Source organism: Drosophila willistoni, chromosome 3R (genome assembly GCF_018902025.1).
Source record: "Drosophila willistoni isolate 14030-0811.24 chromosome 3R, UCI_dwil_1.1, whole genome shotgun sequence".
In the NCBI taxonomy this organism is placed as follows: domain Eukaryota; kingdom Metazoa; phylum Arthropoda; class Insecta; order Diptera; family Drosophilidae; genus Drosophila; species Drosophila willistoni.
The window spans coordinates 16,172,991-16,195,290 of record NC_061086.1 but is presented as its reverse complement, the minus strand read 5'-3'; the positions used below and the strand labels follow the sequence as shown (position 1 = coordinate 16,195,290).

Genomic DNA, 22,300 nt, shown 5'->3' with positions numbered 1-22,300 from the left:
GCCAATGGTGTCCACTGGCAAGCTGTGCACTTTTGTTTGTTTGCTATCCTGTCCGAGGAGCCTCCGTCATCGTCGTGATGGTCAGAATCTGTGTTTGTCTTTTTCGGGATTGGGTTCAATGTCCCTAAATGACATAACAAGGCAGTTTGTGTCACATTGGTTTTAAAAATGCGACTTTAACGATGTTGACAATGTTGCTCTGGCCATCGTGATTAGAGAGAGCACAGAAAGGATGGAAGGATGGATGGTAAGTGAAAGGAATAAAATGAAATTGGCCAACGGAGGGACAGTTGAAGTGTGTTTGGGTGTGTGTGTCTCGGCTTAAGGATAGATAGTTGGCCATTTTGTTTGGCATAATTGTTTGAAAAGTTGTTGAGAAAGATACAAATGAATTGCTTTTTCGCAAAAAGTTCAACTGTAAGCTGACTTGAGTTGAGTTTCAATATAAATATATGTATGTAGTAGATATATAGTAGCCTGTCGAGTCCATGGGCATTTGTGGCTCATATTTCCATGGTTCCTCTCTTGATGCCCAAGGGGGAATTGACAAAAAGGGGGGGAAGAACCAACAACAACTGCTGCTGCGACCACAAACATGGCCTGTCTGCCTGCCTGAATGTAAATCTAAAACGGTTTATGGTTACGTTCCGAAATCCCAACTGCTTACATGTCGAGAGTGTTGAGCGGCAATTTGATGGATAACTTGTGGCCAGAGTTTCTATGTGGAGGCGTATATATGTACACATACCAACTTTTACATAGAAACACTTATGCGAATGTGTGTGTGTTTGTGTCTGTCAGAGAGAGAGAGAAAGAGTATTTGGTATAATTTTTTTGCCGAGATTTGAATAAGGTTCAAAAAGCTGTTGATGATAATGGAAATTGAATGGTTTTGGTCTGAATACATATATGTAAATGTATATGTAGAGTATCTCTATGTGAGTGTGCTGGTGATGGTATTGGTGTTGATGTTGCTGTTGCTGTTGGCAAGTGTAACGTTTTTTATGGTATTTAAGATTGAACCAAATTTATTGCTGACACCCTAATAAAATTAACATTGAAATGGCAATTTGAGGCAGCAATAAGAATCAGTAACCGCCGATTCAAGCAAGTTGTCACACTCACGCACACACACACACACACACACACACACTCACTCACACACACATCTAATCAATTTATCGTTCAATAATAGTCAAGTCAGAAGCGCTATATGTGATCAGGGACGTAGTAAGAATATTCATGCCACCAAGGGAAAAATCGCAAAATCTGAACCTTTTTAAAATAAATAAATCATTGATAACTTGGAATTTAAATTTTAGGAATCATTTCACTCGAAAAATTTTAGGAGTAATTGTTTTCGTCACATTACTATCAAATGAGTTCAGAAAAAACTTTTTGCTTGAAACAATAATTTCAAATTTTTAGATCAAATGAAAATCTAAATTTTATTTCAAGATACAAAAAAGAAGTTTAAAAATTTGCCTTCATAAGAACGTTTTTTATGATAAATTATATCATTATATTCTATCAGTATAGCAATTTATTTACCAAATGTAATTACTTCTACAATATTTGATTTGAGGTATCTCATCTCGTTTCATCTCATAAGTATGGATAAAAGAGATAAGGATTCTAAAACATTTGTTTTCCGGCTCGAGTTTAATGAAAAAAAAACCCAAGGTTTTATTCGTTTCGAATTTTTTACAACAAATTTTCATCTTTATTGAAAATTGTCTAGAGTTTTAAACTATTTTTATTTCAAGTATATCAATATCTCATTTGACCCCACATTAAATCTGTATTTTGTTGTATTTAAATTTAAAGTAATAGGTTTGAAAATAAATATTAAAACGTCTTTAAGCGAAGCCACCTCACATAGAATATTGCCTTTTTAATTTCAATATCCAATTATGATTGGATTGAGAGGTTTTTTCTTTACGTGAACTTGTCCAAAAATCGAGTTTTCGGCTAAAAACAGTCAGTTTAGACGTAAATGAAAGATTTCTTTTATATAGTTTATCGCAGGAAAACTTGTTCTATAGATAAATTCATGTCCCAATCCGCTTTTTACACAGTATATTGAATACATCTGAGGTTTTAAAATAAATTTTAATTTATAAACTGTTGATGATTTTTTAAATTTAGAGGAATTATGATTTCAACATATGTACATATTCCTTCCAATCATTAAATTTCTAAAAAGATGCCATAATTCTATGTGGTTTGGCTTCTTTATATAAATTAGTTCAATATTTTAGAGATAAAAATATTCAAATTGATATGCTGACTACGCCCCTGATGAGGACAATATTCCTGCGCCAGCCGCTTTGACAAATCGCTCGGCTAGGCTAAAAATAATGAAAAGAGAAGAACAAAAAACAAAAATGAAAAAAAACAAAACGAAAAGAAAAAGTTAAAGGAAAGCCACCAAATTGATTTGGAACATTTTTTTGGTTTTCTTTAATCGAGCAGCCTCCTCCGTTTCTAGGGGGGACTATCTCACCCCGCCTCAAGCTGCTGGCTTATTTCATCCCCCAACCGCCCATCATTGCCTCGCCTCGCCTCGCCTCATTTCGCTTCGCCTGTGGCTGGCTATGGCATTTTACTTTGGGGTGCCAGCTCGCTAAATAAATTGAAATGACTTCGTAATTGTATTTGTGACTCTGGCTAAATTAATCTAACTAGTTCGCATGCCGGATCGGCGCTCGTGTGGAACCAGCAGCAGCAGCAGCAGCAGGAAAAACAGCAACAACAATGGCATTACAATGAACAAAGCGCCGTAAAACCAAAAGCTTGTTTTTCAATTGCAACCACCGAAAAATGTGAGTGGCTAGATGGCACTACATCGGTGCTGGGGTGGAAAATTACTTACAAACCCGAAATGGGGCCACTCCACTCGAAAATCAAATTGATATGTTGCCGTTAGCCAAGTCGGTCTCCATGTCCCTGTTCATGTCCCCTTAATTGACCAGTGAATGGCAATTAGATGTATTTTTAGCTGGACATGCGAAGATCCTTGATTTGATTGAACGAATAGAGTCAAGTACGTTCACATTTGGGATATATTCTTCACATGCTTAAAATCTTGCATTATCGATGAAATCCACGAATCAATAACTTTATAAAATTTATGTTTAATAAAGAGATTAATTTATTACTTTACGCCACACATGCCTGTTTATAGCCTTTTTGAATTTCTGATTTTTGAATGGACAATGTTTGCTTTTGATTTCCAAAATGATATTACGCATACGACATGTTGTTCGCTCAATGTTAAAAAATGAATGTTAAAACACAGACAGGTGAGCATAATTATGCTTTTATCTATATTGTTTAACCAACACATGATTTTTTTTATCATAATATTGGTTAGTTTAAGTCTATATTGACCACTTTTAAAAATTTTGTGTGAAGTTTTCATTTTGAGGTCATTTTAAGCATTTACTTGGTTAAAACCCTAAGCAAGCCCTTAATTGAACCCCATTTAGTCTCAATTGTGGTCGATTTTTGTTGTTAAAAAAAATTCAATAATTGCAGAAGCTCATCAATATAGAAGGCATTATGTTGTTGATGGCCAACAGAGCTTGCTCTCAGGTTTTATAGAATAACTTCACCTTTCTTATGATATGAAGGATTTATACATCTTCGTGTGACTAGAATTCAATTCATTTACTGAGAAATTTTCAATTAACGCATCCCATATCTAGGATTCCAATGTTGCCTCTGGCATTGGCCAATGCCAACGCCTATGGATGGTGACCCAGTAGTTTCCAGTTGTGGTTGGTTGTAGCATCAATAATTCTTTGTCGCAGCCTGTGAAATGCATTGCAAGGAGTCAAGGATAGTCGCCCTGCCTTCAGCAGCCTTTTTGACTTCTCTGGCTACAGCCATTTTCATTTATTTATGTGACTTAGAACATTGTCTGTCTGTCTGTCTGTCCGGTCTGTTTGTGAAAGTAACTGCCACAATGTTGTTAGTTTGGTTTCCCGCACTAAATGTTGAAACAATACATGGAGATACATACATACATATAGATATGCCATACATTTCTGTTTCTTATGTATGTCTCACCATGTATGTGTATACTCGTGGCATTGTTGGTTGCTTTGGTCGTTCAACTAAATGTTTGTCTAAAGCAAGCTGCTGCTGCTGCTTTCTTTATCTGCCCGCGTTTAAAACGCGCTCCAGTTGCTCATACGCCGCGTAGCCGGTTGCCCGCTTAACTTTGTCAGTTGAATGAAATTGTATATAGTCTTCTTTAGGGTGTAAGCTTGTTGCTGCTGCTGCTGCTCGTATTTAGCAGTGGCATGACATTGATAAGGCATTGGCCCGCGGAAAGGCGTTTTTATCCATGCCATTGTCCGTGGGTGATGAAAGATTCAACTGGGGGCTGGACGATTTGCTGCGGGGCCGATTTGAAGCCGGGAAATTCTGCAGCTGCTGTCAGCGCTCTCAGTCTGTTCAGTCTACTGCCACATACTTGTTAGTATGTTTGTCTGTTTGTTTGTTTGTTTATTTGCTTGCTATGGGAATTTATACAATGTACATACACATTTTAACACGGTCAAATGGACGGAGGAGAAAAAGGGAGAGAGAGAGGGTGTACCATAAGTATTACAGATACAGATAGCATTGGCTATTGTTTTACGATAGCGTGGAAATTGAAAAGCAAAGGAAAAGAATAATATGGAATGCTTTGCCCTTTGATACCCTAATGATGGTCGTCTTTTAGGGGCGGATAATGGTCGAAAGCTTCGATAAAATCTTCAAATGAAATGTTGGTAACACTTTTTGCACAGTGTTGGTCAGAGATTAAGACCATTTATGTAACTGGCAAATCAATTTCAGAGACTGAGAGAGAGACTGAGCGATCCATAATTAATACTCCCAATATACTACCCTAGGGAAATGCCCAGAAAAACTCTAGCCTCATGCTAAAGACACTTTAATTGCTCTGCCATAAATACATACTTCTGTAAATATGTGTGTTTGTTTGTCTTCGCTGGCATATCGGATGGCATGGCATGGCATGGCATTTGAATATAGCTTACTAATGCTTATTTAACATTTCACTGACCTTGAAAGTTATCGCATTTCACACATGACTCGAAACCGAAAGAGGGAATGGACCTTTTGAACGATTCTCAGTCATGTGGGAAATGCAATAAGGGCACAGACACACACACAAATACACTCAAACACTTATATCCTGTCCATAGTGCAAGTGGAGAGGCATTAGCTGTTGCCTTCCTTTATGTCCTTGTCATTTCCGGAGCACGCTTAAATTGAAAAATGGCGCTTGCCGCACTTCCGTTGGCATTATTGACTTGGTTGCCTTCACATCGTTAACTTGCCACCTCGGAGGCAGTAAATACAAACTTGGGCGTTTCTTCTACGCATTTGACATTTCTGTTTCTTTGGAATTTTAGCACTGCACTTGCTTCTCCTTCGAAGTTGGTTCATTCCATTTGTCAACATTACGCTTGAAGTGCACGCCCCCTTTCTGCTGACGTCAGCTTAGTAAGCCAAAAATAAAAGCACTGAAACTGTGACTTATGGGTCTAAGAGAAGTAGCTACAGGGGTGACCCATAACCCGTGACCCTTATGGCTTAGAGTGCAATGGCAGCATTTAAAACTGCATTAACTTGAGCCACTGCCACTACCACTGATGCCTGGTGACAGATAATCACACACACAGACTGACAATGAGCGTGGAGCCAAATGAGTTGATCAAGTGCCAAGTGGCCAAAGAGCACGACCATAAGGCCGGGGCTAGGTTAGGCTAGGGTCCAAGTGTTGGTAATTGTCGCCTTTTATTGGCTGCAATTTTTATGAGTTGCCTGCATAGTTAAGCATGGCTGACTTTCACTTTTACGAGTTCACTGAACCACTGTCAGAACCAGCCGCACCACCCACGGGTTTAATATGCAAAAATAATAAGTGAGTTTACATATATACAACAAAAACATCACATTATAATGACCGCAGGATACAAATGAAAATGAAAATGGCAGCAAACGCTTTTCGTTTTTCTTCATCTTCAACGTTTTTTTTTTTTTTGTCGGTATTGGCCATGTTTTTATGGCTTTGTCGGCCACGCGTTTACCAAGTGCGTAATGAAAAATTGTATTTATTGTGAAATAAAAATATTTATCAGTAAATTAAACATCATGTCAGTCTGCATCTTAACCATCCTCCATCCCTCCAAAAAGTAAGGGATCACGAAATTGTTGCCAAAATTTTCATCAGCCAAAAAAAACCAAAAAGAACCAAAATTGGAGATGATGTACTCTCAGTCAAAGATTGCATCATGTAACTTAAAATGCTTTGGGGTCGGCTAAATTTAGATGGTTCCCTGAAACTCAATGATTTTGAAACAAAAGCTGAGAATCTTTACTGACAGTTAAACGTTTTGCCATCTCAGAGAGGTTGTTAAGATTCATTTCATTTTAAACAAATGCATTTTGTATAATTACCCTTTTGTTTACATAATAAGTAAGACAATGACAAATGATAGAATTTAATTCAGTTTCTTCAATGAAATTAGTGCAAAGGTTTCGTTTACAAAACTTACAATGTATTTCAACAGGTTTCGAAACAACCTTGTTATAATTACACTTTAAGATTTTGAAAAACAAAAAGGCCATAATTGGGTTCAATCTTTAACCAACATTTATGGTCAATGGTTATGCAGAATATTCAAGTCAATGAGTCTTTTTGTTAATAATTAGAACTCTACTAAAGCGATTCCTACAATCTATTTTGAATTAAGTCCTTTCACTTCCATAATTTGAAAAACGCGGGTGGAAAACGACTTTCTCTTGCAGTATTAGTAGCTATACCAAAATTTAATGGTTATAAATGGGAACTACCTCAAAAATAGCCGTGTTATGCATAAAAACGTTTCATACTCCTATGTTATCATTTTAGTCAGATGCTTTTAATGTAGAGAAGGAAATGTTTCCAACCCCATAAACTTTATATATTCTTCATCAACGAGAGAAGTCGATTTGATACCGGTCGCTCCGTTTGTGGGTATCAACTTTATTTCGTCAATTGAAAAGGTACTAGAATAAAACTTAGTATTTAATCTAAATATTGCCGAATTGAGATCAAGTTTATCACTTCGTCGGATCGGACATAAAAATCATTTATCGATAGCCTACTTTATTAAGAATTATTGCAGTAAAAATAAAGAAGAGTTTTTTTAATAAAAACTTATTCTTAATGAGAAATTTTTCGTAATATATCTAAAAAATTGTAAAATATGCAAAAATATTTGGAAGACGCCCAATAAATTAGACAACTGAACAATGAGGATCCGGGTTAGAATCCCAGGTAAAAAAAATAGTTAGGTTGATAACCCTCCCTTCCCTTAAGCGAACTAATAATATAACTCGTCTTAAAAGAAATGACAGACCAACTCAATAATTAGTGATTAGGGCCACCTGCAGGATCCCCAGGATTTCACTTAAGTACTAAACTAAGAAAAATATCTCAAACTTGTTGTTCTAAGTTTCTAGTCTTAACTTAAGTTAACTTAACAACAAGTTTGAGATATTTGAGATATCATTAAATATATTAATCGTTAAAACAAAAAAAAAGGTTGATACTGATAAAATTTTTTGGAAAATTAAAATTTTTGGAAAGCAATACTTATTTCATAAGTTTCTTTAAAGAAACAAAGGATATTTAAATACAAGGGACTACATGGGTATATAAATTTCGGCCCCGCCAAATTTATTATCTTCTCATAACTAGTTATTTACGTCCTTCAATTAAATATTTCGACAAATAATTAAAGTTGAAAACAAATTGGGATTCAAATTTAAAACTTTTCGCCTCTGATCCTTCCCTCGTAACATTGAATTTGAAAAGTAATTAACGATATTTGTTAAGTAATTTATGTAATCTTGGGGGCACGTGGAACATGTGTTCATAATTATAATAAGATTGGGCATTACATTAAGTGCTCAAGGCATTGCGAAACAGTTTATAATATTCTTCCTGTTTTTGTTATCAAATAAATAAACTCAAGTAAAGCGTTCATATTATTTCTTTTCTTTTTTTTTTGTGCTGAAAAAGGGGAAATGTCATTTACATTTTTACATTTAAATGAACAAAAACGGGAGGATCTTTTGTGTTTTTATTTGTTGCCAAAATTAAGAGAGAACGACAGAGTGGGAGCACGTCTGTTGGCAATTAGAATTGCAAATGCGAGAATGACGAGCTCCAAAAACCAAGAGGAAAAACCAGAGCGAGTGTCAAAAATAACTACGATAAATAAACGGTCCCCCTTGCTGGAGATGGAGGCCAGCCGGCGAGCTGGAGCCGAATGGTGGTCCACCCACCCACCATCAATCGTATCTGAATCCGGAAATGGCACCAAAGTGCGATACAAGTGGTCTTGCGTGCGTGTGTGTGTGTGTGTGTGTGTGTGTGGGGAGAAGGCATTTTGGTCTTCTTCCTTTTCAACAATTGCGTGGGTGCTCACAGTTTTTCAATTTTGATGCGCCCAGAATACAATTTGAAAGTAATGACGAAGAAAGTTGTTACTTAGCGTGTGGCTCATTTGTCAGGAATTGGGATTGGGATTCTGATGGGAGGGGGGCGGACTGAAGCTAAAGCGGGTTATAATCTAAATGGTCTCATACAAATAGGCATGCATAAATTTATATAAACATAAGTATATATATAAACCCTTGCTGAATGGCGTGAAAAACTATGCCCAGCAGTCTTTAAAGACTTTTCCCAGTTACGGATTAGTTTTGGCCAAGTTTTTCTTGCCAGAGCATAATTGTTAGAATTCGATTGATCTGTGATTGTGATAAACAGCTGCTAACTGAATCAATAAACATGAATACAACAGCTATTAATACGTATGTACATATGTTTGTTTGTTTCTACACTGTGTGGGCTCTATCTATCTATCTATCTATCTATCTATGTAAGTATCTATAAGTAGGCACTCTCTATGTATTGTATCAGGTATAATCAGAACACAATTCCATTTAATTGGCCCATTGACTAGCAATTGTTTTTGTTAGAAGAAGAACTGCCATTCAATGGGCCAGAGCCAATCAATGGCTTAGTTAGACTCAGTCGTTGTGTATAAATAGAACTAGTTGTTAATTAATCGAGAGGGCAAAGGCGAAAAATATTCCCATATATATATTCATAAATAGTTATCACACTTGCTCGAGGACTTTTCTGTAGCGTGTCACTTAACATGACAAATGAAGGGTATTAGTTATTTTTGGTTATTCTGGGGGGCCCCCTCGACATTTAACAAACTGCTGTCATATATTTAAAGTTAATGGAAAGTGTCAACTTTGACTATCATCACTTGAACATTTCCTTTAGTCATTTATTAGGTAAATATTCCATATGAAGGAGAAAATGGGTTTCTTAACCAAATTGATATTTGTTGAAATTTAGTTGCTTCTAGGTCAAAGGTCTTCATAAATTTAGTTTTCATATGCTCAGCTTATGCCTTATAAGTTATGCGTTAGCTGCAATTGCTGTCTTGGCATATAAATGGCCAATAAGAGCTATCATAAACTTGCCAAACTCACACACAAAAACCATATTCTGGCTAATACTTGGGCTTCCTAGCATATTGTCTGAAGTGCCTTAAAAAAATCTCTAGGATAATGCAGTGAAATGTTCCTTTTTGCCTGCCAGCGTACATTTGACTTCTAATTAAGCTTGCCCCACAAAATAAAAACAAAAAGAGCAGCCAAATTTCCAAGCACTTCATTCCATGGCTGGCATGATGATTAACCGCCCACACGTACCTCCTAAGTATATGATAGAACTGGGAATCTTCCCTCTGCCCCCTAGCACCTCCACCTTCTCGTTAACGCGATTTCACTTGGCCTTCATTCGGTATGCGCGTGCTAATCAAATTGGGTCTAGTCCCTGTCTGAGCCCATTGTCTATGGCCCGGTGTTTGTGTGTGTGTGTGTGTGTGGGCCAGGATAGCGAGATTGGGGTTGAGGTCGTTGCTGGTTCCTTGGTTTGTTTATCAGCCGTCTGCGTCTAATGTGTAAGTATGCCAAAAGTGATTGCATAATTATGCAAATGCTCCGGCTCTGCCACAATATACGTCTAATGAATTACTCAGACTAAAGTCTGGTAAGAGGCGAACGTGATAGCCAAAAAAAAAAAACGGGGGGGCGCGGACTAGAAGAACCAAAGAAGTGTAAACAAGCGAAACGAATGGAAGGGCGGGGTATTGTGGGGTGTTGCTTTTGCTCTTGTTGTTGTTGTTGTTCTCCATAATAATTATATAATAATTTGCTATTGTTTAGTTGACTGAAAATTCAATTAGTTTCCAAATTTGCCGGACAATTAAGAAATATTTTGCATATACATAGCTGAAGAAACCAGTGGCAGATTACAATCTGGGATAACTTCTAGCACTTTATCCCAGAATCTTATATGATAAATGGTTTGGAAAAACACTTCTATAGCTGTTTGGCAATGCCAGCCATTTATCATGACTTCTTTTGTCATATATTTCGAGCATTTTTTGGGGCAATAACTTACAATTATCAAGTTTTGTCTTTGGTTCACAATTTGTTGCGGTTTCGTTGTGATGGAGAACCCCTTTTTGGACCGCCACTGTTTATGGGTCTGTAAGCTATCATCGTTGTATACAGCTTGGTAATTGTGCTGACGGTAAATTAAGCAGCCATTAGTCATCCAACAAAACCCGGTCTACCCCTCTTCATCCCTTTTTCCATTATACTGCTGACACGTGCCCCACACCCTGTCGCCCAGTCATCTAGAGTCATCCAGTCAGTCCTTTTATTTTTTTTTCTTGTTTTGTCAGTTCATAATCGTTACATTTTTTTAAGCATTTACTCTAGTTGTTTATTTTCTTAGAGCCAAAAGTTCTATCGAAATTTTGTTGCTGGTCATAAAAAAAAAAGAAAAGAAGCAAAAAAAACTATTTGGCACACAAAAGAACTAAAAGTGAAAAGTAAAATGTAAGGTAAATAAATATTAGACGCATTAAATATAAATAACAAAATGATCATCGATAGTATTTCGGGTTAAATAAACTTGGAACCCCGCCCACAATTGGGCCATAAAATAAAAAATTCAGACGTCCCGTCGCACACCTTTTATTTGCATAGCAGGCACGACACAGTTGAGTTTGAACAAAACGAAATGAAATGAAAAGAAATGCATGATGAAAATGAAAATTTGTTGTTTATTGTTGGTTTTCTTGTTATTTTGTATGCGTCAGAAAAAATGAAAAAAAAAAACAAAAATGCGACATTTTTTATTCAAACAGCGTATCGTTCCGATCGCGATTGCCCCAGAAAAGCAAAGCAAAAAAACCAAAATAAAACCAAAAATCGAAAGGCGCCACAAACACGCGCAAGTCTGGCCAAAATCAAATGGACAAACCGACTAGCCTGAGACTAAATGTCCAACTCTCCCCAATTCACCGCCAATTTCGGCCCATGACGTGTCTTCATACATACCCACATACCCTCTACCAAAAGTGGTAAGTAGGCATATTATGACCTCCAAAAAGCAAAAAGGGAGGCCTTTATGGTTTCATAAAATATGCTTTTGCCTCATACATAAACTACTGATGAGTCAATTAAGTAGCCTCTTGGCATTAATCTGTTTATACTAAAGGACAATTTATGCAGTAAAGCTTTCATCTTATTCATCACCATATAAATTAATGGTTTATAACTGAAACTGAAAAGAATATTAACAATGAGTCTCTTTCTAGAAGTTATAAGAGGTTTTAATTGTTGAGAATTGCAATAGAGAATGGCTTAAGTCTACCAAGAAGAACTCCATCAGTTTTTCATAATTTTCAAATTAAATAGTTTTTAGAAAAAAGAATCATCGTGGATACATAATGGCGAAAAAAAAGTTAGCACATCCATTTTTATACCCTTGCAAAAAGGGTATATTAATTTTGGTCAGAAGTGTGCAACGCATAGAAGGAAGCATTTCCGACCATATAAAGTATATATATTCTTGATCAGCACGACGAGACGAGTTCAAATAGCCATGTCCGTCCGTCCGTCCGTCCGTCCGTCCGTCCGTCCGTCCGTCCGTCTGTCCGTCCGTCTGGATCAACGCAAACTCCTCCTAGACCGTAAGAGCTACAGAGCTGAAATTTTGCATGTAGGCTTGTATATACTGCAGGCGTTGTATATCTCGGATTCAGCCGGATCGGATCACTATATCATATAGCTCCCATACAAATGGCAAAGTCACGAACAGTGACTTTTCTCAATAACTTTGTTATTTTCTGAGCTATTGTCATGAAATTTCATATTGGTGAATTAATTACACATATAAACGACTGTGCCAAATTTAATCAAGATCGGGTGACTATATCATATAGCTCCCATAGAAACGATCTTTCGAAAACAGTGACTTTTGTCAATAACTTCGTTACTTTTGACGCGATTGCTTTTAAATTAAATATTTGTTAGTTTAGTATATCTGTTAATGACTGTGCCGAGTTTGATAAATATCGGGTAACTATATCATATAGCTCCCATAGGAACGATCGGTGGAAAACAGTGACTTTGATCAAATCTTCGTTATTTCCTATACTAAGATTGTAGGCCGTTCTTTCGCAAACATTAGCCTTTTTAGATAAAACGTTTTTCTATTTTGATGGCTATAGGTAAGGAAAGAGTTACCAAAAAAGTTGCAAGGGTATACAAACTTTGACGCGGTCGAAGTTAGCCCCGGCCCTCTGGTTTTAATTTAAATTTACGAATGTTTGTAGAGTTTTCATGTGTTAATTTATATCTTTGAGTTTTGTCACAAGTTTTGTAGACACAGCTTTAGCGGATTTTCTCTAAATTTCCATTAGTAAAACTAAGATAATCTGTATACCAGAAATATTCAATTTGGCGTCAGTTTTCAATTTGGAGCCAATTGGAGAACTGAATTTTGTATGTTTTTTTATGAATAATATTTTATGCTAAGGTATAACGATACTTGATCTACAAAAGATGGTGAACTAAATTTAACGTTGAATGAGATATTATTCATTATAACCCGATAAAAACTATATAGACTATATACTATGAAATATGTAATAACACCTAAAACGGAGAAACGACGATTCTCTGTTCAATTCCTATTTTATCTAATTTAAATTTATTTAGTGTAGAATAAGTTTTATATTTATGTATTTTTCTCATCGTTTTGGGAATCAGAAACGTTTAGCCAAAGCTAAAGACTCCTATGAATTAGCCTTCTTCATTATTAGTCAAAGTCGATGCCTTAGTTTAGACTCTTGCAGAATCTATATCTTTTGCTATTCTTTTAGTTCTTCCTTTTTCCAGCAGCGCGTAATTAGTAAAAAATGAGCAAAGATAAAAAAAACGAACAAAAAAAAGTGAAATGGCAACATGAAAGACTGACTAGCGCATAAATCACCATTCATATAAATAAAGACATATTTGATTTGAAACTGAGGCAATTTTTGTCTATGCCTTAATGTGTGTGTGTGTGTATGTGGATGTTTGTGTTTGTATGATTATTTCTGACCAAAATAGCAAAGCTCAATCAACTCTTGATGCAGCCATAAAGATGAGGCCAAAATAATTTGGTCACAGTGACAGACTTGGAAGGGATTTCAAATTTTTAATATGTACCTTTCTTTGATTATACAAGAATTATTAAGACTTTTTGTTAACTATATGATTATTAGCTTAAGACATTATTATCTGCATAACTAATTAGCAAATTCCCATGTACATAGTCTGCATTCTTATCTCTTAGTATATCACTCTTGCAATTCTAATGTAAATACATATAGGGATTAAATGAATAAATGAATGAATTAATACTTTTTGAAGATAAAGTTAAGCCTATGAATATGTATAATCTATTTGTATATAAATAAGACAAGACTTAGAACTTAGAACTTGTTCTAACGTATAACCGACAATACCTTCAAAATATGTTTTTCTTTATTAAATCCAAATCTAATGAGTAGTGCATCATTTAATAAACAAATGCGTTATATTTGAGTTGTGAAAGACATCTTCATCCCTTTTAATATGGTTGACCTCTTCTGCTTTAACAGCTTTGGCTGTTAAGAGGGGTTAAGTAGACTTTAAATCCCTTCGCTTTATCCGCCTCTGCTTAAACGTTTCTGTGTGCGTATACGCAATAAATTTTCATATTTCTTATGCCAAAGGCGCGCGCGCCGTCTTAACCGATTTGCTCCACAATTCGGTTGGGTTATGACGTTGCATGCCAAAGAGTTGACTACCAAAACAAAACGGAAAACAAAAAATGGAAACACAGAAAGAAAAATACAAAAAAAAAAAGAAAGAAAAGAAACAAAACATTATAAACATGTCGGGTATTAAATATAATATGTTTGGCAAGAAATTTTGCGCGGGAGGCCCAGCAGAAAGTGTAAACAAAAAGGTTTTTTCATGCTTTTTTTTTGGAAACAGCGCCAACAGATGTTGCATTTATTTAATGAGCCGCCGATGGGGCCAATTGGCCCGTCTATGGGGTGTTGGAGATGTGTTCTTAAGCAAATAAAACCTCATATTTATATAAAATGAATAATACAAACATATACTCGAATATATGTATATACTTATTTTTGGATGCCGGGTGGTTTAACTTAGCCCAATGCCAAGGCTTTTGCATATGGAGAATTAATTCCATACTGTGACAACACTCTCATGGGCTTCAAGTGCGTCACAAGGTCTGGGACCTGATAAGCCAAAGCCAGAGCAAGCAGCAGGCAGCGCGGGGAGAGTGGATAGCGAAGTGGAGTGGAGCCCGATCTTCAAGTTTCAATTCGAGAGGCTCGTAATGATCATGATCATAATTGAAACAAATGATCATAATGACTAAGCAACCAGCAGTAGTAGTGGCATTAATTTGTCAATGTTTATGCTTTGAAATCAATATTATCTACAGAATAAATATTTATTAATAATGATGCTTAATAACATTTCGAACGTGGAACCAGTTCCACATAGCCAGAATAACCACAGATGGAAAGAGATGGAGAATAATTAAAACGCATATGCAAATGCCGGCAACATTTTGAATCAAACTAAAACACAAAAAAATGTGGTCTCTGAATGCGAGAGGTGTAGCATTAATTTACACTGAGAGAATAATCGTTTCATTGACAACTAAAAAAACCTTTCTTCAAATCAAAGTAAGTAAATAAATCAATGAACAAATAATTATGAACCCATTTATTATATATCTATATATACCTATATATATAATTTTTAAACCTTTCTACCATAAAATAAGTTTAAGAAACCAAAACTACATCTAGTAATTATTTTTGGGGACGGTCCGTTCTAAAAATCAAAACTTTCGGCTTAATACTTTCAGTCAGTATGAGGATTTATCAAAATTGCTTGACCACTTTTAAGACTCACTAGCTGAGGGTATCGAGAGATGAAAAAAGTCAAATTCAGTTCGAAATATTGACATTTCGGGAAGTGTCCAGACGCCTCAGACTCCCCAAGGGGCGGCTTGGATACGCCTATGATTAATTATAAGGATGAGTTTCCTGAAAAGCCATGACTTTTGCAAATAAAAGTAACAAAATGGTTTTTCTCTTAAGGACCTGGAACTATTTTTCAAATGTATCTCCTTTGAATACACTTCTTTTAATCTTAATTAACAATTAAAAATTGTTCCACACTTTTATGCAATCAAAATTTATTCAATTTTCCACACCTTTCACTTCAATTCAAAAAAATATTAAATATAATTAACACCTTTTTTGTAATATTTTTCAGCACTTACCAAAGAGAGGCAAATAAAACAGATCAAGCAAAAGAGTTAAGATAGTTTGGAAAATTAAATCTTTTAAATCATTTCGTTCTTGAAAAATGGAAAACAAGATATTGAGTGAATTTTATGAATGAAATTTATTCAGAATTGAGCTTGGTTAGGCTTCAAATATAAAGTTTAATAATAAACTTGGAAAATAAACATGGAATAGACATCTCCTTATATTGGGCCCATTCATAATTATTTGAAGAAAAACCTATTTAAGAACTGTTATATCTGCCCACGCAATTGCAATCGGCCAAGACATCAAGTGCATTAATTTCTCATGTCAAACTTCACGGCAACACTTAACGAAATACGTTTTTTTTTATGTTTCGCATGTAATTAAAAGCATTAACACGGCAACAGCAACAACAACAACAACAACAACAACCGCATTCGATCTGACAACAGCGTTGACATTAATGGCAACCACAAAGTGCAGGCCAATATATATCCACACACGCACACGGAGACACGCACACACACACACACACACTTGGTCACTTGTCAAAATAACAAAAGAACTCTTCTGACAATATTACAATTTATTTGGCCATATATATTTAGCTAAGTATATAGTGTCTAAGATGCACCTGTCCGCTTTCCGTTAATAGACATTCAAATTCAAAATAGACTGACTGACTGACTGACAAAGCGATTGTGTGCCGGCTTTTAGCCACTTTCTTTCTTTAAGCCGCAACTGGGCAGAGAGTGCACGGCACGAGTGATCCGCTCGACGGCAAGTTTCCCAAAAGACTAACCAAAACACACACAGACAATTTTCTAGCAAACAATTTTCATACGCCGCGTTGTTGCCGGCATAGAGCCAAACAGAAAGAAGATAAAAAAACAGTTGCACGACTTTGCTACCACACGAAAGCTTCACGACGAAGCTTCAAAGCCCATAATGGGGAAGCTTTTTGCTATGCTTTTACAATGCATAAAGGGAATGGGAATAGAAGTGGGTGGCGGTCGGGGGTATGTAGCGGTGCTGGGTGGGCTTTAGTGAATGAAGCGGAAAACAGAAACAAAACGTTGTGTTAATTGAAGAGGTGGCGACACGAAGGGCGGTGGGGGAGGCGGCTGGTGGGGTGCTGGGGTGGCAGGCGTCACGTAAAAGCGGGGAGGCACACTGCTGACATGCAACTTGAATGAAATGCGCGTAAAAAGCTAATTTGCGATTTGTTCATTATTTCAAGTAACCCACAATACAGGGTGACACAATGGGAAGACATATTTCTAGCAATCAATTACAATAACAATAAACTTTTGGTCAATCTTAATGGACAATGCTTTAAAACTACGACCTATCTATGGATAAAAACTGAAGCATTGAGAGCTGAATACAAATCAATTTGGTTTTCTTCATTGAATACTGAAGTCTGCCATAACTTTTCTGATTTTAAACGATTTTAGGCTATTTTTTAAACGATTTAGGTAAATTTTTTAAGTCTTTATATGATAAAAGCTTGATTATCCGAGATTTCTAATTACCAGAGTCCATGGACGTATGCAAATGTGCAAATTATGACTGACTGGAGGTCATCTTGGTTGGGACAATTTTATTTTCCATATTTTCTTACTTAGCTTAATTTACGCCTTGAAGTATTGAGAATATCGTCCTAAATACTTTTGGAAATTCGAAATACATTAGAAGATATGACATTTTATGAGGCAATGTTTTCATAGGAGTCAAATTTTGAAATATTTTTTGATCTGGTGGTAAAGATAGAGCCCAAACCAAACCAAAATTACGTATGTATAGTAGCACGGTAGTGTTGATTCTCTGGATTTTTTATATCCTTGTTGCCTCCTGTAGGTCTCCTTATAATTATTGGGACGTATAGGCCAATAAACTAACACCCTGATGATTCGATCTTACAGCGGATCGGGACCCTAATATATAACCGTAGCTCTTCCGGGTGGGATGGGTTGTTGCTGCAGTTTCGTGGCATCTCACTACATATAATTTATTATAGAGTCCCTAATGAAACTAAAAGAGAGAACTATATTCTCCAAAATACCGAGATTAATGAAAGAAAGTGCAATCGACGCAGATTGGCATTGTTTTGGTCGCGGCCACATACAGAATTTTGGGTTTTTAAGAAATAATTTTTTTTACACTAAGCTACAAGGACAGGATTACATTCATTCTAATTTTAACACCTTTTTAAACGTGAAGTTTAGACAATAATGCCTCGAGTTATCCTTGCCTTCAGCAATATGCATTTCTTTTTGGGCTAGTTTTAAAGGCAAACAATATTTTAAAGAGCCCTCAGTAATAATAACAGTAATAAGGGTCCGAAGAACAGGCTCCCAACCAAGATCAACACAAAGTAATAAAACTTAAGAAAGGTTTGCATATTTTAGGAAATCCCACAAGTCAAAGTAAACAAAATATTTAAGAAAATCTCATTAATTCAAATTTTTGACCAGATAAATACAGTGAAAAGATATTTTGAAAAAAGTTTATTTTATAATAAATAAAGAAATAAAAGTTAAGAAATATATTGTATCTTTAATTGACAACAAAAAAGTTTCTATTTACTGTAGTAGTTTTTTCAATCAGTTCGACAGTACGACCAAATAAAGAAGCGTTTTCAAATGCTGAAGCATCCTGATTTCTAATCGAAGTTTAACCGTACAGTGTCTGATACATGAACCAATATAGCACGGCTCCTCAGAACTTGAAAAATTGGATTAATACTATCACTATATATAAATTAAGTGCGTGTTTCCGATGACAGTTAAAAATCGTTCACAAGATTTTAAATATTAGGTCAATGAACAATTACTTACTAATCTAATAGTAATAATATATTATACCAAATACTCAAGTCACTAATCTGATTAATCTATGTTTATACAAATTATTTATTAGACTCATGAGGAATTTAACTGTCAATTAGGCTATTAAAAGAAACTGTTTCGAAACGTGTTCAAAGTCCATAAAGATTAAGTTTCACTCTGTAAAACATCCGCTTAAATATTTATATCTCTGATTGTAATCAGTTTAGATTTTTTCAAGCTATTTTGCAAGTTCATGGCACAACTATTTTATATTCAATGATTAGATTAAGTACATCCTATAATAATATAAATTAAAATGTATAACTAATTTACTTATTTTCGACAACATTATTAATAGTTTCTGGTTGATCGGACTTCTGCTCCTGCTGCTCCAATTCAGTCTTTGACGGCAATTCTGGAGCTGGGACATTAGTCTCTGGTACATCACTGGGTAATGCTTTAGTCTCCAGAGCTGGAGCAGATGGTGGAGCATTATTCTCGGTAGTTGGAACAATTGGAAGTAACTTGGCCTTGGCAGCTGCTCTTCGATTTGGCAATAGAAGAGTCTCCAGGCCAGTGCATGGTGCTTCGATTACGATATACATAAGATAGGCCAGTAGCACGGAAAAACCAAAGTCTTGCCAGAAACGAAGCATCTGAATTAGAGAGTAAATAGTGATTTTGAGTGGGAACGTGGATTACGCTTATCGAACTTACCACATCGTAGTCAGAGAAGCGAGTATTCACACGTGTACGTCCGGCGTTGAGGTTTTGAATGATCAAATGGAACATGTAGACGCAGAATGAAAGCTTGGACAACGGCTGCCATAACGGAGAGGAAAGGAAGGCATTGGCCAAACCACCATAACCCTGCATGCAGGCAAACACCACCCAGCTCAAGCCCACAGGCCATGCCACACGCGAAAATGCCACAAAGAAGGCTTCATTTAGAATAGGAATTGTCTTGCTCTTGCCCGTTCCATATGGATACATGGCAAAGATGCACACAAAGAGGCAGGCCAGACCGAATAGCCAACCTAACCAAGCAACGATCCGATTAAGTTTGAATGTCTTGCCACGTGTTGCATGCAGGAAATAGCCAAAGAGGAAACCAACCAGCCACGGTGAGGTACGTGTGTGTGTGGTATGAGAAATATCACCACCACCACCCAATGGATTCAATCTTCAAAAACAAATCACAATGATTAAATTTATAATTTCCAAAGCAAATTGAAATAATGAATACTTACACCGAGTAATTCTTGGTGACCATAATTGTGAAGAGGCAGGCAACCATTAACATGGTAAAGGTAAAAACCACAGCGGCACCTTTTTTACCCCATTTATAGACGATAAACAGGAGAATCGGTGAAATTATATACAACTGCATATCAATGGCCAAATACCAAGTATGTGCCAGACACTGCCCGATGGTAAGACGAAAAAAAAAACATTAAAATCTTCTCAACTTAAAGGTTCTTTAAGATGAAACTTACTTCTTGATCAGCTGCATAATTTTGTATATATAAGAGAGTCCAATACCAATTATCTTTGCAGCTATCATAGCTATCGAAATTCCAATTACCATAGAGTGGGCCATCACCCAAATAGGGTAGCAACTTGTAATAGACAAGAATGGCCACGGCAACAATTGGTGTGAGACGTAGATAACGATGCAGATACATAAGAGGCACATTCAGTTTGCCCTTGGAACTAAACAACAGTAGAACGAATAAGCAAATCCCTCTAAATGACTAAGAATCTCAGGAACTTACCGTTCCATGGTACGCAGAGTGATCATAGCAACCAGCAGGCCACTCAAATAGAAGAAGCTATCGACAGCAAAAACACCTTGATAAATGAACTCCATATAGGGACTCTTTATCCACTGAAAGCGAAGAGAATTACATGTGAAATGCTGCCAAATTATACAATTTCATTCTTACCGAATAGACATCAAGATAATTGATATTGGGTGAGGTGATTCCCATGATATAATCATGACCATAGCAGACCCAAATTAATGACATGCAACGTATTCCATTCAAAGATGATATAACATTTGGATTCTTTTTGGTTGAAACTTGGAATAATGCTTTCGAATTGGCACGTGCCGAGAATATTTTAATCAGAACGGGGACTTTTGCTGAAATTTTAAATAAGTAATGACCATTGACTTCATTTTGAGTTTTTTTTTTTGATTACTCACTCTGATCTTGGCACAAAAAGTAATCATAGAGGGTGGACAAGCCGACAATTCCAGCAACCACAGAAAGGAAAACGCTGCAAAATTCATCAAATAATTCTCAATTAACAATTACAATTTGTTAAGGATTTCTCTAGCTTACATTGTGAATATGGTAAGGCCATCAAAGGAGTCCTTTTCTGCTACCTTGCAAGAATTCTGATTTACCAATTGTGAATTATCGCTTAGTTCTACGCCAAGGAATTGCTTAAACAATCGTTTTAACATTGTGTCCATATTTGTGGCCGCACAGGCCGAGGGAAAACACACAGCAGTTTGGATATTGAACATTCGCATCATTCCCAAGCCACCAGAACCACCCAGCAAATCAGTCAGAGGCAAATTGGCCAAACAATATTTGCCCAATATGGTGCTGCTTGTGGTGCCAATTGATGTCTGTTCAATGCTCATGCATTCATCGTAATGGCCCAAGTCCTTGAAATGACCCATAAGTATGCCAGCTGGCAACGAACCCCATGAATCGATCACTATTCGATATAAATTCCAAATTTAGCCATTTCGAAGTGCAGGAGACGCGTTTAAGTGACTTACTTTTGTATGACCAAGTACTGCCGGAAGTTAAGGCCTGAGTTAACTGGGCCAATTCTGCATAACACAACAAATCCTGGGCAGAAGGCAAACGTCCTTCGGGAGTAACATCCGTCACTGTTAGATTATTATAGAACTGGAAAAACTCTTCAGACAGATGACGTAACTTTGCCAGACGTTGATAATCCTCGATATCGATTTTCGGATTCAATTCTAAATCACTAGATCCTGCTCTGACCGCAGCCAGGCCACAAAATAATAACACAATCACTATTCTAGCCATCTTTCTTAGCCAATATTTTAAACACAACTGATTTGTTTACGGAATGATACCTCTTTTTATAACCCATTGCCGAGGCAGTTTCGGCTGACTGATAAGGATTAAATACACATCATACATACCACCGACATACATTCATACATACATATTTACAATTATAATTTATACCTATATTAATACAATCGAAGAATATAATAGTCTTTAGCCAGAATATGATGCTATCATGTTGCCTATCGTAAAGTGTGCACGTTTTAGCCATTCTAGTGCATATGGGCTTTCGAATTGGATTAACATCAGGCAAATGGGCCAAACCGGCTCTTAGGCTTCCCATAGTCCGATAAGGATAAGCTGACCTCAAGTAGCCCGATGAAATTAGTTGGGAATATTTATTACCCAGATTGTCATCTTTAAGAGTGGGGTGTACTTTGCATATTTTTCTTATTACCACTAAAGACCTCAATTGCTACTACCTGTCGTATCTAATCAAACAAATCAGTTGGGTATTTCCTAAGCAAGTTTCCTAAAAATCGTTATAAATAACAAAGAAACCCAAATCCACTTCACACACACACACTCACACACACAAAGTAATCAGGAAGAAGTA

The 22,300-nt window shown here is 36.3% G+C and overlaps 1 protein-coding gene across 1 annotated transcript; it reads right to left on the bottom strand.

The window, feature by feature from the left end:
- Positions 1-18,698: 18,698 nt before the first annotated feature.
- Positions 18,699-21,714, bottom strand: LOC6651734 (nose resistant to fluoxetine protein 6). The gene is made up of 9 exons (XM_002074113.3): positions 21,420-21,714; positions 20,971-21,355; positions 20,832-20,905; positions 20,569-20,768; positions 20,398-20,510; positions 20,119-20,335; positions 19,873-20,045; positions 19,340-19,805; positions 18,699-19,278 (listed from the first exon to the last, which is right to left on the bottom strand). Exons 1-9 carry the CDS (start codon positions 21,697-21,699, stop codon positions 18,952-18,954), a joined length of 2,235 nt encoding a protein of 744 aa, XP_002074149.1. The 5' UTR covers positions 21,700-21,714; the 3' UTR covers positions 18,699-18,951.
- Positions 21,715-22,300: the final 586 nt, after the last annotated feature.

What these genes read in the sequence shown, in the direction of transcription:
- LOC6651734 (XM_002074113.3), bottom strand. Translation starts at nt 21,699, where the DNA reads ATGGCTAGAATAGTGATTGTGTTATTATTTTGTGGCCTGGCTGCGGTC. An exon ending in ATTATCTTGATGTCTATTCG is followed by an intron (nt 20,511 to 20,568) that starts GTAAGAATGAAA and finishes CTTCGCTTTCAG; the next exon opens with TGGATAAAGAGTCCCTATAT. An exon ending in GCTTCTCTGACTACGATGTG is followed by an intron (nt 19,279 to 19,339) that starts GTAAGTTCGATA and finishes TCTCTAATTCAG; the next exon opens with ATGCTTCGTTTCTGGCAAGA.